The 24,065-nt window shown below is 48.4% G+C and overlaps 4 protein-coding genes across 4 annotated transcripts in view; 2 read left to right on the top strand and 2 right to left on the bottom strand.

Moving 5' to 3' along the window:
- LOC128727687 (uncharacterized) overlaps nucleotides 1-3,094 on the top strand; it is a 35,038-nt gene extending 31,944 nt beyond the window's left edge. The window contains exons 3-5 of the mRNA XM_053821626.1: nucleotides 858-1,187; nucleotides 1,283-1,590; nucleotides 1,699-3,094. Of these exons, the coding sequence (XP_053677601.1) occupies nucleotides 858-1,187; nucleotides 1,283-1,590; nucleotides 1,699-1,816 (756 nt within the window). The 3' untranslated portion in view covers nucleotides 1,817-3,094. The remainder of the gene's footprint in view (nucleotides 1-857; nucleotides 1,188-1,282; nucleotides 1,591-1,698) is intronic.
- Nucleotides 3,095-3,217: 123 nt separating this feature from the next.
- Nucleotides 3,218-20,635, bottom strand: LOC128727683 (dynein axonemal heavy chain 2-like). Its single transcript, XM_053821622.1, has 23 exons — nucleotides 20,569-20,635; nucleotides 19,798-20,505; nucleotides 19,276-19,733; nucleotides 17,175-19,209; nucleotides 16,723-17,107; nucleotides 16,451-16,574; nucleotides 15,837-16,159; nucleotides 14,610-15,750; nucleotides 13,479-14,510; nucleotides 12,184-13,190; nucleotides 11,111-12,088; nucleotides 10,501-11,040; nucleotides 10,191-10,368; nucleotides 9,525-9,703; nucleotides 8,765-9,424; nucleotides 7,777-8,699; nucleotides 7,249-7,705; nucleotides 6,331-7,186; nucleotides 6,009-6,236; nucleotides 5,676-5,904; nucleotides 4,375-4,709; nucleotides 3,679-4,146; nucleotides 3,218-3,619 (listed from the first exon to the last, which is right to left on the bottom strand). Exons 1-23 carry the CDS (start codon nucleotides 20,633-20,635, stop codon nucleotides 3,218-3,220), a joined length of 13,713 nt encoding a protein of 4,570 aa, XP_053677597.1.
- A 222-nt stretch (nucleotides 20,636-20,857) lies between these two features.
- On the top strand, nucleotides 20,858-21,849 carry LOC128727680 (tetraspanin-9-like). The gene is made up of 3 exons (XM_053821616.1): nucleotides 20,858-21,408; nucleotides 21,470-21,710; nucleotides 21,775-21,849. The coding sequence occupies exons 1-3, from the start codon at nucleotides 20,858-20,860 to the stop codon at nucleotides 21,847-21,849; spliced, it is 867 nt and encodes a 288-aa protein (XP_053677591.1).
- LOC128723589 (luciferin sulfotransferase-like) lies at nucleotides 21,753-22,968 on the bottom strand. The gene is made up of 3 exons (XM_053817346.1): nucleotides 22,811-22,968; nucleotides 22,562-22,741; nucleotides 21,753-22,493 (listed from the first exon to the last, which is right to left on the bottom strand). The coding sequence occupies exons 1-3, from the start codon at nucleotides 22,966-22,968 to the stop codon at nucleotides 21,869-21,871; spliced, it is 963 nt and encodes a 320-aa protein (XP_053673321.1). The 3' UTR covers nucleotides 21,753-21,868.
- Nucleotides 22,969-24,065: the final 1,097 nt, after the last annotated feature.

The following is a 24,065-nucleotide window of genomic DNA, read 5'->3' as shown; positions in this document are numbered from 1 at the left end:
CAATGTCTCCCATTTTCGCTAATTTCTTCTCCCAGACACGTTTAATCCTACCAGTTCTTTGCCCCACTGCGCAAGGAATGGAGTGTCTGCGAACTCTGATAAGCCCTCAGCTTATGCTATGCGTACGTACTTTCGCGGACGAAAAAAAAAAATCGAACACACCGCAACTATTTCTTCGGTTGGGTTTCGCAGGAAACCGCATTCGGTTGGACAGATAAAGCCATCGTTGGATGACGGTGACGTAAAGCATAAATCTGCCCGCGTTCTTTTTTTTAGCTTTGATGCAGCAAGGCTTTGATGTTGCGAACGTGGGAATATTAAAGCTAAAGCGATTCCGCTCCGTAGGCTCGCTGGGCACGAGCCAAAAGTGGTAAATTTATGAAAAACGATAGAGAAACTGTGACACGCACGCATGATGAAATGAACGCACGAGGTTCGCTCGGTTGACTGATACGAAATATCATATGATTCATGAATATTCATCGGCCACGGCGATTTCCGAAGCCGTTTGAAGTCTTATGGGTGATCAAATGAGCAAGCATTGTCGTAAAAACTATATTCGATTGGTGCAATCAATTTGGAAAACACCTCTCGGAAGTGATCCATTCGGACGGCCGAGTATAATGCGTGACGTGGTGGTTTATTGATCGATGATCAAACCAACGCCCTTTCATCCTTAGCTTCCACCATCTGGTGTTGTGACACTAGAGAAGCGAGGTGAAAATGATGGTCATAACTTGCTTAATTTACTATTCACCTTTGCTGCCAACAACGGAAGGACTATCCCTCCCTGCAACGTTTTACCGCTATATCAAATAGCTGCGTTCGTACATTCATTCTGTTCCCTTGCATTCTAGAACCTTCCGAGACAGTACGAGACACTCACAGAATTCAAGCAAGCAAATTTTGGATCGAAAGATGCAGTCGAACGATCGTACACCGCGTACAGCAACCCCATATACGCCAAAAAGCAGGCGGATATCCACATGAACCGCATAATTAAAGAGGGCTGGTGCAAGATTCCTAAACCGAAGCTGGTACCCGCTTCAATGGATCGGACGAAGGTGTTCAAGCCACATCGTACCATTCTGCATCGCTGTGAAGATGATACGGGTTGTTGCATGCCGCCGAAAACATGCGTCCCGAAGTCCACGAGCGTTGTCCAGCTGTACTTCTATGTAAGTTGTGTGAGAATGAGCGATGTAGTTCTAGCTCAATTTTCGCCACCGACTCCACCTATGCGGCTCTTGCCTGATTCAAACTCATATCCATCACTTCTCAGGTGAGTAGCGTCAGATCTAGACGACCCACTAAGGACGAGGTGGTCCTGCTGAGCTTCACCAATCACACCGAGTGTCATTGCGCGGATCAGCAACACCATAGGTCCCTGTTCCAGGATCCCGTGGAACAGAGTTCTGAGGGAAGCAAAGATGATGGCGACACAGCCACCACCAACAGCTGCCATTGTCCACGGCACTTTAAATCCGTCAGCATTGAAGATTCGCAGTGCTATTGCGATTGTGTATCTACCGATCAAGAGTGCATTCGCTTCAAGCAGGGTTTCGAGAGCTTTTCCATGGAAACGCGAAAGTAAGTCATTTCCCGTCCATTTTTCCCATTTGCCCACATTCGACACTGTAGAGATTTACGCCCGTTCTCAACCTGGTTCTATGTGTTTCTTTTCGTACACATCGATAGATGCATTCGGAGTAAAAAGTGCACCGTTCCCTACTGCGAGTACGGAATGTTCAACCTACACGAGGGTAGGTGCCCCAAGAAGTCCGATCGGATAAACGAACATTTTCGGTTCCGGTGAAGAGGATTTTGGAAATCCATCCGCGGGAGCTCTCATGCGGGATCCGCGAGTAGCAGCTGAACAGGAAGGATCAGCAACGTTACCATACACGTCTGAGGTACACTTCGCATCCGTGCAACTGAGGTACGGGCTATGAATGTGTTTGTGTGTGTGTTTTTCTTCTTATCAACGAAGGTTCCATTTTGCATCTTCCGCGGGCCAATTGTGGTCAGTGAGTAGTTCTACCTGGGTTGCGAAATTTGACATTCATCACAATTAATCGATGAAGTGCGCGTCTTAATGGAGCATACTTTCTTAGAATACGAATGCCGCTTGAAGGGCTTCGCGCACGTGTCTGGTAAGGCTATGTGCTCTTTATACAGGTGTATTAATCGTGTATTTATGCCAGCAAGTAGAATCCACTACATTTACCACCCAGCTGCTGTTTAGAAAACATCACAACTTAGTCTTAGTTGCGCACACAATTTCCAGCACACAAACGTCCCATCCCTGTGTTGTGGGCCGATGTAATTCGGCCCTCTCGACCATCCAGAGAAGAACAGTAATCGACAATCTGGGAAGCATTTGCAGCATTCGGAAGCTCCCATTCATTGTACGGTAGCTAAGCAAGGTTACGAACGATTTAGCAGTTAAATAGAGGAATTATATTTGCTCGCGGTTATGTAGTTGAGTTTAGCGTGGCCCGTGCTTTAATCGAGTATATTTGTACATAGCGAGGTGCCATCAGTAGAAAGGACATAGCCTTGCTTTCACCAAACCTTTCCTATCCTACTCGGGGTGCGTTAATGTTCGTCTCTTACGGCCAATCCCCGGGTGTTGTTAAATGAACATTTTCCCTTCCGTATCTGCCAACCATCGAGCTTATTCCAATGCCCTCCGCACTGCTATGTTAAGCTCAAAGGGATCCGATTTATTTACAGCAGCCAACGGAGAACCGCGCGAGTTTAATTGAAGTGAGTGTTAAGCATAGATGGCTACTTAGAACAAATGCACCGCAAACGAGCGAAACAACGGTGGAGCCAATCAAAGCCTAGCCTTAAGTTTGTCGCTTAAATTAAACGTTAAGGATAGATGCTAGTCACTTAAGATTGATAGTATTACTACTCTAGACTCTACCACTATATAGAGTAAGTCCGGCGCATTCTTTGTTCGAGCGAACAGAGAAGAGGCCGCTGTAGCAGCAGCAGCAGCATCAAGCTCATTATTCATTCGCACACACTCCGCTGAAGAAAAAAGAAGCTTGTACCATTCACCTTTCGTATGCTAGGTCTATTCACGATGGATTCGATTTCTATAATGAAATAATTTTTAAATAAACGAACGATTGCATCGCACCTGAAGGACACCGCTGTTCTGCGCAACAGTGTTCGTTTTCTCCCCGATTTTCCGATTTTCTCGCAGCTAGCCGTTCAGCACCAATGCCGTGTTGTACTGAGTCCAACCGCGCCCATCCTGTTCTTCGTCCACTGCCAACGGAAGCGTCAGAATGTACGAGTCCTTGCTACGTTGGGGGCTGTAGAAAACCGGACATTGGTACGTCGAACGTGAACCGGGTTCTCCTGTTGCAGCTTTGGCACCTCTGACCGGTCGGAAAGCCACCGGAGGCATCGGACAGGTCAACTCCAAAATGGCCGGGACAGCGAGCGTTTGCTTTTCCCAGTCCCAGCTACCGTTTTCCAGCGTAAGCCCTCGTGCGATAAATCCTTCATGGATCGGAATGCGCTCCAGCGGTTTGTCCGTGGCGTAAATCGTGAATTCCCACCGTAACTCTTCGAACGCCAATCGGTGCACGTGTGCATGATGCTAGAACACAAAACATATCAGTTGGTTTGGAAGATTCCGACGTCCTGGCAACAGCATACCTGAAGGACACCGCTCAGGAAGCGTTGAGGATCGGTGAATCGTCCCAGCACAATCTCGAACGGAAGTTGGCCCGTTTCCGTCCAACGCCGGAAGTATTGAACGCGCTCCCGGAACTCCAGGACCCAGTCGGACAGTGGCAACAGAATGCGTTGCCCACGCCACGTCCTTACACCGGCGCTGGTTGGCCAGCTCTCGGGCACCCTGTTTGTCTGTAGCGCTCGAAAAAGCGTGCTCCATTTGCCAGAGTCCTCGTCCAGCAGTTCGTTGGTCGCGCCTCTTAGCGCTCGGAGCAGACAGTGGCAGTCAGACTGCACCCGGTCGAGCATGGTGTTGTAGGTGTGAATCTCCGCTAGCAAGACCTCAGAAACTGGCGTCCTGTTTGCGCCGTCTCCCACAATCCGCACCGCGTTCTCGTAGTCCAGACAAACAGGAAGCGCGGATAAGAGGTCCGAGATTGTTTGCTTCGTCTGGGCAACACGACGCAACGGCGACGTGGGACCCCGAAAGAAAGAAAGAAACAATAGCAGCACGCATAAGCTGAAGGGAAGTTTGCCCCGAGCGGAAAAACTATAACACAAACTACGCGAGAGCGCGCTGTCGATGTTTGCCCTGGCGGCTAAGATCGCGTCGTCTCGTAATCTAGCAGGCTGGTAAACAGACAGGGCAGGGCATAAACCTCGACCGCTGGTACTTACGCGCTCGTAGTCCTGCCCGATTGGTCGATGCTGGGGCGGTCCTTGCGCTGACGGATCCTTCGCCACACCGATGAGCATCTGCAGCATGTAGCTAGAGCGTGATGTCAAATATTTAATGTTTGCGTTTTCGTGCTGGCCAAACGCGTCGACGCCGTCATGGGCTGGCAGTTGGGTGATGAACTCCACGTATGTCTGGTACGAGCCGTCCCTTGGCAACCAAAACCGGTCGCGGCTGAATGATGCTCCCGATAGCATAGTGGCCACCAACTGTGGCTGGAACAGCTGCTCGATGTACGTCTCGTAGATACGCCGGTCCCAGCTGGAGCCGATTTGTGCTAATTGAAATCAATTGAGGAAATTTCGATTCAATACTCATGTTTCGTTCGCGCGGATCGCATGTTCGTGACTCGCGGTTCCTGGAAGCGTAAAGTATCTTTGCTTCGCCCTGACATTGGCCACCGGGATGGCCAATGAATCTGCTTGGGGGTCGCGGTTCGGCGAGTCTTTGATAAAATATCGCCACACCGGTAATTTTAGATCAATTGTTTTGAATGGGACCGCGATTTACGGAGCCGGGGAACCAGCTTCGCCAATCATGAAATCATCGTACACTTAACCACATCACTACCACTAGCTTGGCCATTGACGAAGAGTTCAGCGACTCGAATGCCGGAAAACCCCAAAAAGGCCGCCATAGATTGAAAGACAGCCGGCTCACCAAAATGTGCGGTCGGCATTTGTTTGATGTGCCATCGCCAATCGCAATCGCTAGAGAAGTACTTCAATTTTGGGTCACCAAGGCAGAGCGAGCGGCATTGTCGAAGGGCATCTTCTTCGGAACAGGTGGATGAGAGTGCAAAAGGTCAAGTTTGAGTGGTTCCTCAAGATCTTCCGGTCTGAATGGTATTCCTTTGTTCAACGTAGAGAAACGAATATCCGAACAAAAACGTCAAATCGCTTACTCAAATTGTCCAATATTGCCGAATCAATCGAGTCCAGCTTCAATCGCTCTGGAGTCACTGGAGTGGATAAGAACGGTATCCGTGTTAATTGTCGTGTACCTTGCGATCCTGTTACTAATGTCGACAAAGTTTGCTTCGAGCACCAAGCAGTGAGATCAATATTTTCTCCACCCAATCGTAATGCAAATCGCGTAGCAAAAAAAAGGTCATCGATCGGTAATCATTATGACCCTTTTGTGAATGCGGAAATAGCATAGGAACCTTAGCTTCTCGCGAACGAGCCCTACAGACGACGATTGCTTGTTTCTCGGCCCAACCCAGCCTCGGACTTTCACTTACCTCCATAGCACATCTCAAGTACGGCCCCTTTGATGTACTGCCAAGGCGTCACGTCGTACTGTTGCTCATCCTCCGCTAGGCCCAGGCCCTGAAAATCGTCCTCGAGGCTAACGTCCCTGCTAGGGGTCTTCATGTTTCCTGCAACGCCCTTACTTAGCTGCTCTCTCGTGTCGTGAACTTTCTTCACTAGCAACTTCCCCAGTCCGTATGTTAGCAGTCTTTCTGCCAGCTGCAATCAAAAGGAGAATAAGCATGCGCGCATTAGATGGATAAATTACGCTCCCTTTCCTTGCGAGGGCAAACCCTTGGGGAGTCACTCGAAAAGACACCTACGCCGAAATCATTGTTGACAAAATGACATGGTTCGATCCAACCGAGTTGTTGGAAGTTGTTGCGCTCCAAAAGCAGCCCGTGCATGTATGCTATCACAAAAAGAAGCCTCTTGTAGTGTGTCTCGGTACTCGTTTTGCCGCTGGCGCCTTGTTTCATGGCCGCTGTTGATTTTTTGAACTGTGTCTCACCAATTTCTTCGTACAGATTCGCCATGTGATGTCGTATACCCTACAAAACAATTACCATTAAAGTTTAATGTGCCGGAAGGTTGTTGAGCTTCATCCGGAATGGACAAGTTTTCCCAAATGTGCTTCTCAAATACCTTTGGCTCCTCGTACGCTATCTTGATGCAGCTCTGCAACACAGAAACGGGTAACGCCTCGTGCGGTTGCGAGCTAAGCCAGAGCCGAAACTTTGAGTTGGAGTTGACACAGTTCATAAAGACCAGCACCTGTGGCAGCTGCTTGAGGAACGCCTGGGAAAGATGGCAGTTGCCAACGAACAGCCACAACTCTTCTAGGATGCAACGCTGCAGCAACTGGACAAATGATTCCATTCGACCCTCGGTCATGTTTATGCTCTCGAATCTGTGCTTCTTGCCGTCCTTTTTAGGGTCGTGGACTTTCCGAGCCAAGCGCTCAACTCCAGCGAGTGGGTTTGAAGTCCCTCGAAGTAGCAGAAGGATAGGTGTTTGTGGGACCGATTCGTGGAAGGCATCCTCCAGCGTGCCAACGGGAAGGGTAACAAACTTGGTCCCCAGAGTGTCCTTCGTGAAATCTGTCATGCAACTCTCGAGACGGTCCATACGCAAACACCGGACAACGAGGTGTTTCTGGAACTTTTTCAGGTTCATCTCCCAGTTTCCCGGCAGTGGTGTCTTTTCTGGTACGGCAGCGAGATACCATTGGTGCCACTCACTCGGTAGCTCGGCAAATGATTCCACGATCCCATGAAAACCCGGTAGACGATCGAGATCAGTCACCTGATCCCATTGGAGCTCTGTTAACCAACCACGGCAGGGATTCTCCATCTGCTCCTGACGGTCGATCTTACCTGCGCCGTACACCAGGAAGCGGAATTCACGTGGACTCAGAGCCTCATCAGCGAACAGCAACCGCACGCAAAGGTAGAAGCCAAACAGCTTTCGATCGTTTTCGAACAGGCCCCGAGATACGTTGCTATGACATTAGAAGAAGGACTCGGATTAGAACAATGATTGGCATTAGGGACAGACACTCACCGAAACACGCTGAAGGTGTGGTAATCGTCGATTCGGCGCCTTCTTTCCGCCACCTGCTGTACGCGGCCACTTCGTTCCAAGGACATCATGAACAGCGCCTTATACCAGTCGAGTGAGTAGCGGTACAAGGGATTGAACAACTGCAGATCGCTCAGCACCAGAAACAGAAGAGCGGCTCGAGTTGCGCATGATCGATAAACTTCACGGGAAGCTTGAATGTCCTGGCGAGTTTGTTCCGCCTGCTGCAACCCACCGGATACGGTTTCAAACGTTGCTCGAGAGCTTTCCAGCACACTGTACAGCTCTTCGTCTTCCAGCAGCGGCACCTGACTCTCGTTCAAAATTCGCAGGATTCGCTCCTCCAGTTCCACAAGTATTGCTTTATTGCGCAGTATGGTTTGCTGCAGCAGTTCCTTTCGTTCCTCGAGTGATGGGTTTTCATACTGCACCAGCAACCCTGTACAGTGTGGTATCGTTAGCGGTTACTGAGTACTAAACTTGAAATGCGCACACTGGCATGATTCTTACCTAACATTTTCATTTCCAATCCCTCGGCGCCTAGCACGAAGCTCAACTGATTAACCCGCTTCAGCATAGGGCCTGGAATCGGGATTTGTTCTCGACTGATCAAATGCATCGTATGCTTTCGCTCCCTGCAAGGACGAGCTGTTTGATGTTTCTCTTGACATCTACTGCAGGTGTCCGTCATCATATCCCTCAATGCAAACAGATCATCGAGCTGACCCACGTTGCCGCGATTGATGTTGGCCACCATCAGAGGCAAATGTTGCTCAAAAGTGTCCACCACTGTAGACTCGATAATTTCATCATCAAAGTCTAACAGCTGCGTGTTTGTTCCCAGCTCCGCTAGCAACCATCGCTGGGCTTCTTGCTGAGGATCGACGATCAACGCTACACGTGCGCTGTTCATCAGGATCGTTGCGTTTTCCGCGGAAAAATCGTCCGGTGGGAGGCCGTTTTCGTGCCATCGGATAAAAACGCCCGGCTCGTAGAAAAAGGATGTTAACGAGAAGTGCTGCGAGAAAGGCATGTCCAGCGTTTCCAAATCGATCAGCCACTGGGCGAGAAACCCAGAACGCGTCTCAATGTCCACCGGACCAAGATAGGTTAGAAAACCTGCCGCCAATAGCGTGTCTCCAATCATCCTTCCATAACTACCCTCAAGGTCCTCTTTGGTCGCAAGCCAGCGAATACGTTCTCCTGCCAGGTTATCCACCAACTTCCTTGCTCGCTTCAGTTTGAGTGCCATCTGATGGGCAGCCTCTTCGAGAAGCTGCTTTTCGGCGATCTTAGCGTCATACTCAGCACGCAAGAGCGCCAACCGTTCTGCTAGCTCAACCAACTTCCGTTCAGCGGCAGCAAGTTCGTTTTGTTTCTCCAGTAAGGACGCATTTGCATCTTCCATTTTGCGAATTTTTGGACCAACGTATCTGAGAACGAAGCAAAGTGTGATGGTCCAACTCGTTCAACGATCATATCTCTCCTGCAAGCTTACTTGTAAACTTTGCCGTAGTTCTCTATCGCTCGCACCCATAGCATCAACGATTTGGCCGCCTTTGAGACGGTTCCAACTTTGTCGGGTTCCAGGTCCGGATTCCGAACGTATCCTCCAATGGTCTTGAGCGTCCGTTCTGTAATGTTGTTCCGATCGAAGCCTTTAAGCGTGTCGAGGAACTTCTGCTCGCCCAGTTGTCGCTTCGATTCAGCCCACGTTGGTTCCTTCCCGAGCAGAATCATAACCGCCTCCATCACAAGCTCGACCCGCGTTGGAGGCCGGCTGTACGATTTGATCTCGTTCATGTCCTTCTTGTTGAGCGAATCGAGTGCCGCAACGGCTGCGTTTAACGCCGGCATCGCCCTCTGCAGGTCGGCACCCGCGATTTCGGCCAACTGCTTGCAAACTACCTCCTCGGCACCGATCTTCACGCGTTTTACCGACACCTCCTCGGTTTGCTCGTCGGCTTCCTGCGTTTGCTGCGCTATCTGCTCGAGGAACTCGTCCAGCTGCACTTGGAAGAGGGCAATTTCGCTCTGCCTATGCTGCAGCTCTTCAGAAAGATTGGCCACCTTCACTGTGGCATTCTCGATGCGCTCAATCCCTACGCGGAACTTTCGATGCAGGCCCTGAAGTGTCAGTCGCTTCTCGCGCAACACCCTAGAAGGTCCCAAACAACAAAAACACCCCCGAGATAAGAGATTCAAATTTATCATCCACTGTGAATCGGAACACTGTGAGTTCCACTTTTCGAACTGACCTTTCGAACGTATCGAGCAACTCGAAATACCAACTACAGGGTGCAATTATATTCCGCTTAGCGGGTCTCGACAAAGTCGCCTCGGTTTGGACCGCATAATGTATGCGAAACAATAAATCATGCGTCGCGATCTGAAGCCGTTCCTCAGTGCTTTGGACCAGGCTTTCTCTCCTCCGGGCCTGTCGGCGAAATCGATGGTTGTATGATGAATAATTTACCTCAAAAATATCCTCCACCGGCATGCAGCGTGCATTTTAACCGCTCAATTTCGTGTGGTGCTGAAAACCCAATCTCAATGCGATGACAGCCCCACCAGCTGGTTGCGAAAACATTGTGCAAGCAACTCCAAAAGATTCCGCTGTCCTACATTATCAGTGCGAGTTTGTTAGCTCAATTAGATGTCTGCCGATCAGCGGCATGGTGCCGGACGCTATGTCTTTGTGATGAAACTTTTCACCCGAAAAAAGAGTGCATCCCCTACGTGCACGTACACCACACACGAACTCTCTCCAGTTTATGTCGCCTACTCCTACAGTCCGTTTGATTATCTTCAAAGGCTGCATGCGGAAATGCACCGTTTCGTTGTGCAGCACAAGAGATTAAACAAAGCTCTGCTCGACAACCGACCCAAGGTACGAGAAAGCAAATGCAGGAAATGTGTCTCACCTTGCTAGCGGAGCCACCGGCACCCGTACTCTCCACAGCTCCTTGGATGGGCACGTTGAGTGGGACGTTCTTGAGCAGGTACTTCTTGGAAATCTCCAGCAGCGTCCCTTCCGGCCAATCGTGCATGCAGTCCACGGTAAGGTTGCGGGCCATCGAGGGGTTACGCTGGAGCACAATCCTACTCGCTCGGAAAAACGAAAAACCAAGGTGTATGTTTGTGTGTGGGGGGAAAAATGAAAGTGAACTCTGCTACACAATGCCACCGCCGTTGGTACAAGGTCAAGCATGAAGATGCTCGTAAGACACGTACCTGAAAGCAGCCGTCTCCAAAGGCAGGCACAAGACGAGATGCAAATTGGCCCGCACTTTGTGCCAGTCCATTGTGCTCGTGATGTCCGTGCCTTCTACCAGACTTGCTCCAGCACTCGCGGGTGTTTTCTCGCAGAACAGCACGCTCAACTCCTCACCGGACACTACACCGCTCAGCAACTCCATGAGCCGCTCGTTCGGTTCCACATCCACGATGTCATCCAGATTAAGCACCGCCAACGTGCGCTGTCTCGTGCACACTTGAAAAAGTCTCGAAAATTCCTGCACAATCGCTTCCGGTGCATCCCGTGTCCTAACATTCATGCGATGGTAGCCGATTGAAGCGCCCCGAGAAAGTCGTGCCGCGACTTGACAAACCACGGTTCGACCAGCACCCGGGTGTCCCATTAAGATCATCCCGGCATGGCCCAGGCGAACCTTACGCAACACCTTCATCGAATGTTCTACGGCTTCTCGGTGGATGATGACGTTCTGTGAGGCAACATCCGATGGCTCATTCCACAGTGCCTCGGCTCGAGCTCTGAAATGTGCGAAACAGAAAGAAAAGTAGCCCAGGAGATCGGGTTTCCACTAGTCAAGGCTTAAGTTACATCAGTTGACTCGCATCCCGGGCATCTTCGTACGGGCTCTGACTCCCGGTTCCCATCACGTTCGTGAAGATTGGGCTCTGGTTGTTTGGGCACAATCCATGCAGCGTCACCTCAAAGTACGTGGACACTGTTTCGTTGAATCGTTCGTAGAACTTTTTGTAGTCCGCTCGTTCCAGCCGATCCCACGATTCCCGGTAGCACTCGTGTATCCAGAGACGCAGCAGGGATGCCTTTTCCGAGAGATCCCCGTGGTCATGCCGTAGGCAGTGGCAAAGCGATCCTACGATGGTGGCGATCGTCTGCAGCGAGAATTGGTAGCGCAATCGAGCTGGCGTGGGTGGTAGGATTTTCGCCAGGCGCGTGACGAAATCCACCGTTGCGGGTCCTAACTGCTCGAGCAGTGATTCGAGCTTGCTCAATCCAACCGAAGCGGATAGAATCATGTCGGTGAAAATTCGCCCAAGTTGTTCGTCGTTTAGAGGGGTCATGATCAGTAGGCTGCATTTGTTTAGCAGACTCTGCATGACAGCGGAGGCGGGTGAATGACACTGGTGCAGTCGCAGCGCCAAAACCGTCTGACATTGTTCGATCCGAATCGGGGTGGTCGCTTCAAACCATTCGCTAGTCTGACAGAAACCGCGGACAAACTCGTTCATGGCGTAGGGATTCGACTCGGCTGTGTGGAAATCGTCCAGAAAGCAAATCAACTTTCGTCTATTCTCGGGATATAGCCGATCCTTCATGATTTTCAGCGCATGACAACGTAGCCGAGCGCGTAGTTGCATTGGCATGGTCCTTTGGGTCAAGACGACACGCATCGATGAGTATCGTGAGGAATCCAACTGCGACAGAATGGCCTCGATCAGCGCCGTCTTACCAACGGCTGTCGTACTTCCCAGCATCACAGGTGCCCCGGTTCGCATCAGCGCTTGTACGAGAAATTCGTACGCGACCATTTGGGGGCTTCTGATAAACGTACTGTACATAAAAGAAAAAAAAAGGCAACCAACCACACCCATCAGGGGCGTCATTTCCGCTCGGGCGTACGTGAGACGCTCCTCTATTTGACATACCTGCGATAAATGCTCACACCATTAGCGTTTTCTACTGGCTTCGGATTTTGCGGTAACTTGGTATCCCACGACCTCCAGACACCTTCGGGCAGATCCACGTAGTACTTGTAGACGTTGCCTTTAAGCGGATAGCCTGCTTCAGGGTGCTGCTCTCGCAGCAGCAGATCGAATTTTCCCTGGCTATCTGTGTCATCCAGCAAGCCTCCGATCGCCCAGACGGCACAGAAGAAGCAAACCTTCAGCAGTGCCTCGTTCCATCGCTGTAACGTTGCTTCACCCGATTCCGGTCGGAACACTTTGCTAGCGTTAAATGGTGCGAGCAGACTATCGCAAAGCTGGCAGAACGTTCGCACCACGCTCAGATCGCTCACGGCCACAGTCCGTTGGTCAACGTCCCGGCGAAAGGACAGCAGTTTATCCAAGTACTTGTCCGCCAGCTCCTTCAATCTCTCACGCAGTAGGTTTTGTGGTTTGAGCCGCAGCCAAGCTTCGATCACGTGCTCCCAGCATAAATCTCCGTTTGCAACGTAAACCAGGGCGAAATGCGACACTTGCGAGGGTGCCATGGTGTCCAAGGGGCCAACGCATTCAACCACCACTTTCACGTCATGGTCAGGGTCATCCGGTGCAGTGAGACAAGTGAAGTTGCTGTTCATATAGCTTCCGGAGCTGGTCAAATGAGAGACGCAATCGATCCACTCGCCACATGGCACACTGTCGAATATCAAGCACTTTTTGCCAGCGTGGTCGTCTGGAGTCGTGGGCTGCAGAATTGCAGAGATTATGCCGTCTAGCCATTCACGATCGAACAGCCTCGGTTGATCATGTTTATGCAACACGTTCGGCACAAGCCGGTGCGGTTTGTAGAAAGGCTTCAGGACACGAAGAGCCACATCAATGCAAGCGCTTTTGCCCATTCCAGGATCACCAGTTACCAGTACAGGACGTTTGGAAGAGAGAAGAGTCTGGTGTAGAAGCAGTATTTTTTCGATTTGACGATCCGAGGGCTATCAAAAGGATCAAATAGTTTTATTTTCAGGCTGAAGATATATGGTTGTTATCCTTCAACGTACCGTCAAATTCATTAACATGAATTGCTCTTTCACGAGAATTATTAGTCCATCATCAAGTGCTTGAGATTCCAGTTTAAAAGAACCAAACACCAGGCCGAGACAGTGATTACAAACTTCAAGCTCCCTTTTAGATACGCATCCTTCGTAGGATCGCTATCAAACATAAGAACAAAACATCAATTTAGAAATGAGATGTCATAGTCGTCCCACAATTCTACTCACAGAAAAAGCCAACAAGAACGTTTGTTTCTCAAAGTCCCAATTTCGCAAAGTCGTTTCATTCTCTAGCGGTGGATCCTCGTGGCTTTGTAGTAGCAAAGACCGACAGCTTTCGATGATTTGTTCTATACGGCGTAACGAAAACAGACCTTGCTCGACAAGCCCATGGTCAATCAATTTCACTTGCTGCATTAACAACTGAATAAGCCGCGCAATCCTCATGCTGTGATCAAATCCAGCCAACCACAACCATGATTCGAGTATTTTAACTCTATCAGCGGAAGAGAAAGTCACCGGACGAAAGAGAGTCCTGTCAAAAGAAGCTCCTGCTGGAGCAGCCTTTCCGATAGACTTGGTGATTGAGCCAACGTGTGCAAACAGCTGGAACCGTGTGTTGAAAACGTGGCTCGATTCTTTGATAGTCGACGTCACTATCTTTCGCGGTTTGACGAGACTTTCTCTCACACAATCGCTGATCTGGGTAATGGCTGCTGAGGACATACGCTCAAAGCTGCTGAGTAACAGCCAACCACCCAGCATCATGAGACCATCGACGATACGTGTAACATCCTTTGCCATCGTGCTTGCTTCGCAATCAAACGTTAGCAAAAATACACCAAGCGAATAAGCCAAACTATACAATATCGTCCTACGGCCGCAGTTTGCTCCAGATGTGCCGACAAGCAATGGAACCTGACGCGCCTTCATGGCGCAAACCATGGCCAAACGCGCCCTTTCACTCACTGGTGTCAGCAGCATCGGTTCGAAGGATCGCTTACATTCATAACCGTACTGAAAGTGTGCATGGAGAAGTTGCATGATGCACTTCCGGGTGCTGGGATTCCAACTTGAGTGCAGCTGTGACACCCACTCGAAGGACTCGAGTCCGTGCAGCTCCGATCTGCGGCATAATCGATCGATCAAATCTCGCGCATTCAACTCCACGGTCATCAGATCATTTAGCTTCTTGCGTTGCCAACGATCAGTCCCGATCGCTGCATCATAACGCGCGGAGTGCGTTAATTCGTTCAGCAGCTAGCAGACGGAAAATACAAAGATAAAACGATCGCGTGCGTGATCGTGGGAAGTCAATCAACCGGTCGAACATGGCCAACAGCACGACTGGGTGCATACCTTTGCATGCAACGAACGCAACATCTTCAGCGGTTTCTTGTGACCGAGCAGACTGCATTGCACCAAGGCATTCCTGGTATGCAGCGTATGCAGCAGTTCAGCGCTCTTCAGGCACAGCTGCAACGGCCAGCTGTGCAGCCAGCCCGATTCCACCCGTCGGAAATATCCTCGTCGTAGGGCGGTGTGGCATTGCGACAATAAATCCTCCATCGTTTCACGTAAGCATCGTTCAAGCTGGTTCATTGTTTCGGCGGCACTGCCAAGTCCCGGTCCAGGTCCTGGCTCTTGCAAAGCACTTGCGAACGGAAGATGTTCTCCGTCGCGGGTGTATACCCCACCAATTGTCCTCGCTCCAGATTTAACCGCCTCGACAATCCCCAACCGGATGACATTTTCGAACAAGACAGGCAGAGAACGCTGCAGTCGGACGTAGTTTAGCGGTGCAGCAATCAAGCCGACAAGCTGAGCATCTGAAAGAAGGTAGAACCGCGGCGATGCCACTCGTTGTGCGTACAAAACCATGCACAACGCCTCGGCCTGCTGATTGATGCGATGGCGAATGGTCTCAAGCTCACCGATGAATTCCTGCCCCACAGGGCAGACATCCTCGACGAGTCGAGCCGTTGAGATGTAACGCATCATCTCACACCATTGCGCGAAACATTCGCGAAAACCGCCATTGAAGTCGGCCATTTCAGTATTGCGACTAGCACCGCTACCACCATTAACTCCACTGCTGATACGGTACAGCTCGTGCAACGTTCGACACTCCGATTCCGTGAGGACCAGCAATTCCAGAATCTCGTGCAGTAATCCTAGCGTGAGCTCCCAATAATCGATCAGTGCTTGGAACGGGTGACGATGGATCGAGTGGCGAAGACGATTTATGATACCAATGTTATCCGCCAGCATAACGAAATGGCTCTTTGGACGATGCAGCTTCACAAATCCACCCTCTTCAGGTTGACGAAGAGTGCTAAATTCAACCGACCGAACACTAGCAGCTACCACCACTAGGTCTAGCTCAACCTCATGTTCTTTGCGAGCTGCATAGCACAGGTCGAGCAGGTCTTCCTCGAACCGGTACAGACCCATCAAGCTAAGATCGAGAACACTGCACTCTTCTCCGGGCACTTCCTCGCTGCACATAAATGCCGCAATCAAAGAATGCGATAAAAACGACGCGAGAAAATTACGATATCGCGAGTCATAGAGCAAAATACCTACCATTGTGCTATTTCTTTCACCTTGCCCCAATGGCGATCCTGCATGAAGGAGTTTCTCATCGCGCAAACGATCGTGACTGTCACTCGGAAGTGGGAAATTTCTTCTCCAACGCTCACAAACACATCGAAAGCTTCATTTCCGATAGGCCCTTCCGCTAGCCCATCATACGCTTGCTGGAAGTGTTCCGATAGCATGTGCAACTCGATTTCATCTGATGTTCGATAGATTTCGGGCATTATGCGATCCCGCGCGATTCGCCACTCCTGCACGAGCACCCACACATGGCGCAAGTTTTCAAGCTTCGATCGAATTTCCCGAAGCGCCTGTCGAGCAGAAATGATATATATATATATATATATATATATATATATATATATATATATATATATATATATATATATATATATATATATATATATATATATATATATATATATATATATATATATATATATATATATATATATATATATATATATATATATATATATATATATATATATATATATATTCTTTTTTGCAACTGGCGGGCGAAGGGGTCATGTTAAAAGCAATGTAACGATTTTCTTCATCGACAAGGCATACAGTATGAAGAAGAAAATATCATAACTTACGGCCAATGGCGCATAAGGGACACCTAGTAACTGCATTCGTTCCTGAATCTCACGCTCGCGCCGTTCTAGCTGTTCCAATTGTACCATCAAACGGTCAATTGTTTCGAATGCTTCATTTGGATTCCTTTGAAATGCAATGCAAAGAGAATTTTATCCGTTCGCCCTTACTACAAGCCCTGCCGAGTCTAGTTCAACTTAAGGCTTATGAAACGGTACACCTATAGCTGATTCTAGTAATACCCAGCTCGATTCCCTTTGCTTTGGCTGCTTACATATCGTCCGACAAAGGCATCTCTTCATGCAACATCTTTAGCATTTGCAGGGCGTCTACCTTCAGCGCATCAGCGGCACCGGTCATCGACAGCTTGAACTGATCCTGATAGTTCTCAATTCGCTCCTTTATCGCTTTCAAATCTATCTGATACTGAGCCCATATCTGGTCGATGTTTCGCCGCAGCTCGTACGCTTCCGGTAGCAAATCGGCGACATACTTTTCTAACACCTTAAAATACTTCAAAATTACAGCGATCTCCAGCTCCTTTTCTGGCAATTCCTTGAAGCATGTCTGGTAACGCTCCTCTAGCCGTTTTAGCTCGTACACCTCCGTCGGTTCGAGAAGCAGCTCTGCTACATTTTTCTTCAAAATATTGTTAAAATCTGTGACAAAATGGAGAAAATTTATTGTCCTGTATTTTCGTTCGTTTTTCGTGCATTTGTAACTTACCGATAATTTTGCCATAAGCAATGCACTTCAGATACTCAATATAATTGGTCTGCCACTCCACAATGTGAGTAGTGATGGCGTATTTTAGTTTCAGCGCGTCTATTTCCACGCATCGGCATACTGCGAAATCACCCTGAGTAGATAGTTGATTTTGTAGCTCTTCAAATTTCTCAATGTTTTTCTGAAATGCTTCCGAAGTCATGGCCGTCAGTTTAAACCGCTCAATGAACGCCGCTTTATCGACGCACCAAAATGGTCGAAAAACGTTCCATTTTTCTTGATAAGTACGCAGCTGCGCTACCGTGTCATTTATCATGCCATCAATATCGTTGGAGATGTTCACATAATCAGAATGCTCAAGCAACTGGAGATAAAAGCTGCGTTCACCACCCTCCAGCTGGTACCGGCGAGCCATGCTTGGTACGGATCGGATCGTGAGGCAAACTTCCCGGACCAACTGGCGCAACGTTTCCTCCACCACGTCCGCTGAAGGTTCATAAACGGCACCATCTTTTTTCAGCAGAATCTCTATCATCATAATTGGACTGGAATGCGCGTTCTCAATTACGCCTTGAACACCACGAAGTGTGTTGAGCGTGCAGGTGAATATGGCTGCCTTGAGAAGCCTGTCGATTTTATGCAAATACTGCTCCCAAATCGTACTCATCTTCCGGATGTTCGAGCCAAGGCTGTCATACACGTTAAAAATGTTTTGGCTAATTTCGGTTAACAATTGGAGTAGCTCCGAAAAGATACTCTTCTTTTGCTGGGTCACACTGTTCATCAACTGTGACATGTTGATTGGATGTGGTTGCTCCAATCGTACGAATATCAGTCCATAAATACGCTCCACCAGAGCGGATATCTTAAGGTTTTCCCGTTTGTACAGCTCTATCAGGTCCAACAGTTCACGCACATTCACTACGTAGCCCTCGATAAACTCGCTCAAGTCCTCCTCCCAGGTCAGCTTACTTCGCAGAGGCTCTAATTTTCGCTCCGTTTGTTGAATCATTGGTTTGAAAAACAACCTTTCTTTGTCGGAAATCGAAGAAATGACTCCGTTAAAATACAGCACCAGTCGAAGCACGTTGTCGAACGTCAACCGTGTGTTTTCGTGTTTCTCTAGGTCCAAGCTCATGGGCACGGCGACACCGAGTGACTTGAAGTAGAATGCCTCATCGAATAGATCTAGTAACCGCCGCTCAATGTTCACTTCGAACAACCCGGGTCGGAGATGGCTACGAGAGATTAAATTCCGCTGATACCAGGATGCCATGTCGGTTGTAATCGATTTGCACCAAGACTCGTGAAAACCTTTCAATGCCGTTTTCACCTGTTTCTCACAGGCTTCGTACAACGCCAACACCTCCTCCTGTTGTGGATACTCCGGGAAAAACCTACAGTTCACGACAAGCGTGCGTAGGTGCGTCAGGTGATCGAATCGCATCTTCAGCACAGCGTAACGTCCTGCATGAGGTGGCAACAAGGCTGGATACTCAGTGATACCCGCGGACACATCCTTCGACAGCTGTGTAATCTCGTCGCGCAGCATATTCCACACCTCTCCTATTTTTCGCATAAAGCTCTCTCGTATGTTTTCTCGGTTGTAGAAGTTCAGCAACGTTACGAGTACGTTCAATTTTTCTTCCAAATTTTCTGACATTAGAAAAACGTTCGATAGAAGATTCTCGATGATGTCGTCCAGGCTTTTGAGCATTTCCCGAAATTCACCGATGTACTGATACCACTCCTTATTGTTTATGTCTAGGATCGTGCTACCGACTGATTCAATCGTCTCTAGGGAATTGTGGAAAATCTTCTCCACTTGCTCGCATCGGCGCTCGAACTCTTCCGCGTTGTTACAGAAGAATCGATAATTTGTGTAAGCTGTACTTTCTGCGTACCGACCGAAAACCAGCATTGCATCGCAGATTTCTAGTATATCATTCAATCGCTGCAGAAACGCATTGATTCGGTTGAAGATCGCCGCATAATCCAAGTTCCATTTGAATTCATCTTTAAAGTACGCCAACATCTATCATTGAACGGGGCAAACAAGTTAATCAACGGAAGCTTAGATCCCTAGAAACAGTTGCATTACCTCTTCATAAATAATTTTATATGATTCACAGCAATTGATTTTCATCTGGCACACCTCAATCCCATAGCGTGGCGCACCAGCTAAAATACGATCTACATCGATGCCTCGCATACAACAGGCCACGATCTCGTTGCTAAGATACAGGAACATCTTTGTAATGCTCTCGTCCTTGTTAAGATACTGTGAGTCCTGCCCGATGAAGCGTATGATGTGCATAACATAAATGAGTTGCGAACAAAAGTCATCGGCCGTTTCTAGCGTCCCAATGGCGAAGCACGGATCAACCAGCAGCTTCAAGAAGGGAATATTCGACTCTGCGATTTCAATCTCTTTATCTAGATCCTCCAAAACGTCTTTTAGGTGCTTGATATAGAGCGATTGTGCCAATTCGAGTATGCACACGATATGTTGCACGTTGGGACCTTTGTACTGCAATCGAATTGCCGAAAGCACCTCATCTGAAACAAGAAATAGCACCATCTCGTACTTTCTCTAACCACTTTCGATTTGCGCCTAACTTACGTCGATAAAGCCAAAAGCTGTACTCATCCGCAGGGCATACCAGGTCGTCCGGAACAAAATGTTGAGTATCGCTAAGGGTCGCACGGATCTGCCCCGTCCAGTCAATGACTACTGCTTCTAGACGCTTGATCATCGACCGATTGAGCACCACTTCCTGCACCTCCATATCGCTTCCTTCGCGGGGAATGTACAGCAACGTTAAACCAGACAGCTTGTAGTGCAGCTCGGTTAGGTAGGTCATGAATGCATTGAAACCATTGATGACGTTCGCTTTTACATTTTCCGACCAATCCAAATTCGACAGTATCATCGGCCCATACACTTGCTCCAGCTGTACGAGCAGGGATCCTTCGATGTCGCCATGCAACGTTCCAAACAGGATGTCATCGTGAAACTGCTCGATCACGTTGTACAGCTGGTCCTGTTCGCGCATGAAGTACATCAGATCGTTGATGGGGCACAATGGGAATGCCAACGACGCCGAAAGCCTGTTGCCATCGTAGAAAATAAACAGCATTGGATTGTTGGCGTCCGTCAGCCACAGCTTGATCGTTTCGGCCACTTCTTCGTTGAAATCTTCATCTTCATAGTCGAACAGAATGATCATGCCACGAATGAACCCAACCAACGTCTCGAGATCCTCATCCGAGTAAGCAGGCTTATCAATCTCTTCTACCGCTTCAACGACCTCTTCGACTACCTTTTTACCTGCTCACGAAAACGGAAACGATTATTAGGCACCTTCGTATAGAAGTCCTTGAAATATAGTACCTTCGTCGCTGGAATCCGTAAGGCTAGATATTTCACTCATATCTCCTTCGGGGTGTTCGCTTGCCATCTTCTCTAGAATGCTTCCGACTTCACCGTTAACCACAGATAAACTGAAGGTTGCTGTAAAATCCAAGCATGCTGTTAGTAACTACAACAACTGCTCCTGCGTTCGACAACCGCGCGTTGCTATGAAGCGTTGTTAGCAACCGCCGTAACAAACCGTTTGCATGCACATTTTATTCTTCGTTTTATTCCGTAGCATACGTAGGGTTGCTGAAAAGTGATAGAAATGACACCGAGCCGGTGTATATATTTCGGAACCATAGCGCTTCATACGACACTCGTCGCCATTGCAGTTGCGAAGCTCGTCCTTCAGGAAAATGTGCGCTCTCATCTCTTGGAAAAACACGATGGTATGCTTGTGGCTGGTGCCTTAAATTCATCGCAAGGATTGTGGACCATCGCTCTACGGCTTTTTCAACTGATTGGCGTGCAAGCATTGGTAATGCATGTCCTAGCCATCGCGCTTTCGAGCAGTTTGCTCAACGATCCTTACAGCCGACACCTGAACGCGATGTCCCACCTGTGGTCGGTGTTGACGATCTGCTGTCTGTTGACGAGCGTACTTGCTATGGTACTTTTCCAACGCTTCGTTGACACAATGTATACCTCCATGCTGGAGTCGCTATTTGCCACCCTAGAGATGGTTCAGTTCGAAGTGACTGTGAGCGATTTTTGGAATGATCTCCAAGCACACAATCGCTGTTGTGGAGTGCTCACGTACACGGATTGGCAAGGAATGATATGGGAGTCGGCCGAGCAAGAGGCGCAATTTAGGCGGTAAAGTACGATGCCGAGATAGAGGAGGGCTTCTTACAATTAATTTAAATTTCATATCAAGGCTGGTGTCGGGTGACGACGTCGTTCTAGTTCCATTCAGCTGCTGCCAGAAGAGCATACATCAACGGCACCATTGCATTGGAGAGCGAATCAATCTCAGCTCAACGGAGTTGCTTCGATACGTTGGGCTTAACACCTCGGATGTCATCCATCACGGCGGTTGCTATGATGCAGTTCGGAGCGATCTCGCGGCTACCATTCATGCAATCGGTACATTAGACGCAATTCTCTGCACTCTGCAGGTGAGTTGGATGCACAAAATTAACACATCGTTCGATGATTTATTTCATGTTTTATTTGTTTCAGTTCATCACACTCTTTTGCATGCGAGTCTTGTTTATGGCCAACCGTAACTCCCTATCCGCCATGGAGAATATATAATGCGCTTCCCACACATTACCTATTCGAACAGTTTCCTATGATCAACATTCGACACATTGTCGATAGTCCACCGATCGAGAGCGTCGATTTGTTCGGGCGTTAATTCCTCCTTCCAGCTCGCCAGTTGTCCTTTACGAATAAAGCGTTCTCCATCGTTTCGATCACTGATGTCTTCATAATTGCAGGCTTTATTTTCGCGCATCGACTCGAACGAAAGATGCTCAAACAACGCCTGCAGCTCCGGCTCGTTGTAGGACTTCCCAAAAAATCGACAAACCCTTGCGACGACCTTGCGAAGGTCACGTTTCATGTCCTCGTACGAAATTGTCAGCACGTTTTCGCATCCGAGCAAGTGATGATACTCGATCACGTGAGTGTGATACGGCGAGTAAAACTGATGCTCGCGCATAAACGATCGCACAAAATCGTCCATAGTGCCGCGGTAAAAGATCGAACGTGAGTGATGGTAGTACGAGACGGCCACTGACTTTGGGTTACGCTTAATGTACACCGTTTTTGGCTTGACGGTCCAGTAACGTCCGGGTAGCATCGATACCGGAAGGTGCGTTTTTATAAATCGAGGCCGTGGCATTTGCTGGACGCGCTCGAAAGAGCTCATACTCGGATCGTGAATTAAGCTAACACTGCAAGAGAAAGCATTCAGTTAAAAATAAGACCCACAAGTGACAGACAGTGTTCAGATCGTTCTCACTCAAGGAATGGAAACCGTGTACGCAAGGACTCAGCTCGGGCAGCCTCGAAGTTGAGATTGTTGCAAATGAGCCAAACCATCTCCTGGCACCATGTTGTGCCACTTTTCGGATACGACGCAACCCACACATCTTCGGGATATACTTCCATGTCCGTCAGAACCTGCTCGTACTTCTGGAACCTTGCACATTGGCGGAAATAAATACGATTACAGCAACAAAAAAATGTCTGCCGATTTTGACAGAATCACCTGGCTGTGTAACAATGCGCTGCCGGTTTCCAATCTGGGATGGAAATCGGAACTCCGCTGTACTGTTTGGCACGCACCATGATGTAGTCCTCTTCACCATTTTGTTCCTTTTGCTCGACGTACAGTCGATCCGTGATTTGTTCATATTCGAATGCCATCGTCTCTCGTCGAAGCTCAACTCACTACTAAAACAAGCTGGGATGGGATTTCGCTGCACTCGGCGTCACGTTGATCATCGCACAATCAATGTACACTACGGTATCACAGCACTACATCGGCATGATTTACTGCATGGCAAAGGGCTCGTTTCCTTGGTCCAAGGGAATCTTCTGAAATGTAGTCAAATGCTTCCTCGTTATCGCATCTTCACCGCAAGCCAATGCATTGCTGCAGTCATTGTTCGTTATACGACGTTTGTTATCTTGTAGTCGTCAAACATGCATTATCAAATGGGATTTGCCTTTGGTTGTGCGTGTTTTTCAAGCAAGAGAATGCATGTTAACGAAGTTAGCTTAACATAAAAAGCCGCTTTTGATTTAGCGAGCAAATGTTTTGTATAAAATGCGTATCAACTCATCTTTCACACCTTCGGTTCTCTTAGTATGTGATTGGCTGGTACAATTGTTCCATGTAAAAGATAGATAACACGTTTTTAACAGTTATGTAGAGCATGACACGTAGAGGAAAAGTTGATGAACTATTTACAAAACAATTGCGAAACATGAACAATCACAGAGGCACACAACTCATAAACCGTGAAGTTCACGAAGACGCGTTTTAACACTAAACATAGCTAAGCTAACTAAACTGAAAGCTCTCTTGATACTCTCAAGATAAAGCCTAGTGTACGAAGTGTTTTGGAACAAATGTTGTTGTAATGATTCGTCAAAACTAACTTCTGGTCTAATAAAACGCCGAGGTCTCTAACTTGAACAGCACGCGGAATTGAAATCCCTGACAGAGAGTAGTCAAATGAAACACAAGCATTTTTCCTGGAAAAAGACACTACACAGCACTTGTTTACATTGATGGTCAAACTGTTCGTCGCACACCACAAATACAGATGGTCAAGGCAATGTTGCAACCTCTGGCAGTCGTCGAGTCCTGGCACATGAGAAAAAAAATTTGACCGTGTCAAAAGCCGCGTGAAAATCAGTATAGATGGCATCAACCTGCAAGCCTTTGTCCAAATAGGCGTAGCAGTGACTCAAAAAGCTTACTAAATTAGTCTCGATTGAGCGGTTTGGCATGAATC

Source organism: Anopheles nili, chromosome 3 (assembly GCF_943737925.1).
Source record: "Anopheles nili chromosome 3, idAnoNiliSN_F5_01, whole genome shotgun sequence".
NCBI lineage: Eukaryota > Metazoa > Arthropoda > Insecta > Diptera > Culicidae > Anopheles > Anopheles nili.
The sequence above is the reverse complement of the archived record's forward strand: the minus strand, read 5'-3'. Positions and strand labels throughout refer to the sequence as shown.

Coding starts and splice junctions, on each gene's coding strand:
- LOC128727683 (XM_053821622.1), bottom strand. CDS start 20,635: ATGGCAAGCGAACACCCCGAAGGAGATATGAGTGAAATATCTAGCCTT. Junction 16,575..16,722: donor ATGCCTTTGTCGGACGATAT/GTAAGCAGCCAA, acceptor TGCATTTCAAAG/GAATCCAAATGAAGCATTCG. Junction 7,706..7,776: donor ATTGGAAATGAAAATGTTAG/GTAAGAATCATG, acceptor CACACTGTACAG/GGTTGCTGGTGCAGTATGAA.
- LOC128727680 (XM_053821616.1), top strand. CDS start 20,858: ATGACACCGAGCCGGTGTATATATTTCGGAACCATAGCGCTTCATACG. Junction 21,409..21,469: donor CAAGAGGCGCAATTTAGGCG/GTAAAGTACGAT, acceptor TTTCATATCAAG/GCTGGTGTCGGGTGACGACG. Junction 21,711..21,774: donor CAATTCTCTGCACTCTGCAG/GTGAGTTGGATG, acceptor TATTTGTTTCAG/TTCATCACACTCTTTTGCAT.
- LOC128723589 (XM_053817346.1), bottom strand. CDS start 22,968: ATGGCATTCGAATATGAACAAATCACGGATCGACTGTACGTCGAGCAA. Junction 22,742..22,810: donor GCGCATTGTTACACAGCCAG/GTGATTCTGTCA, acceptor CCAATGTGCAAG/GTTCCAGAAGTACGAGCAGG. Junction 22,494..22,561: donor ACACGGTTTCCATTCCTTGA/GTGAGAACGATC, acceptor TTTCTCTTGCAG/TGTTAGCTTAATTCACGATC.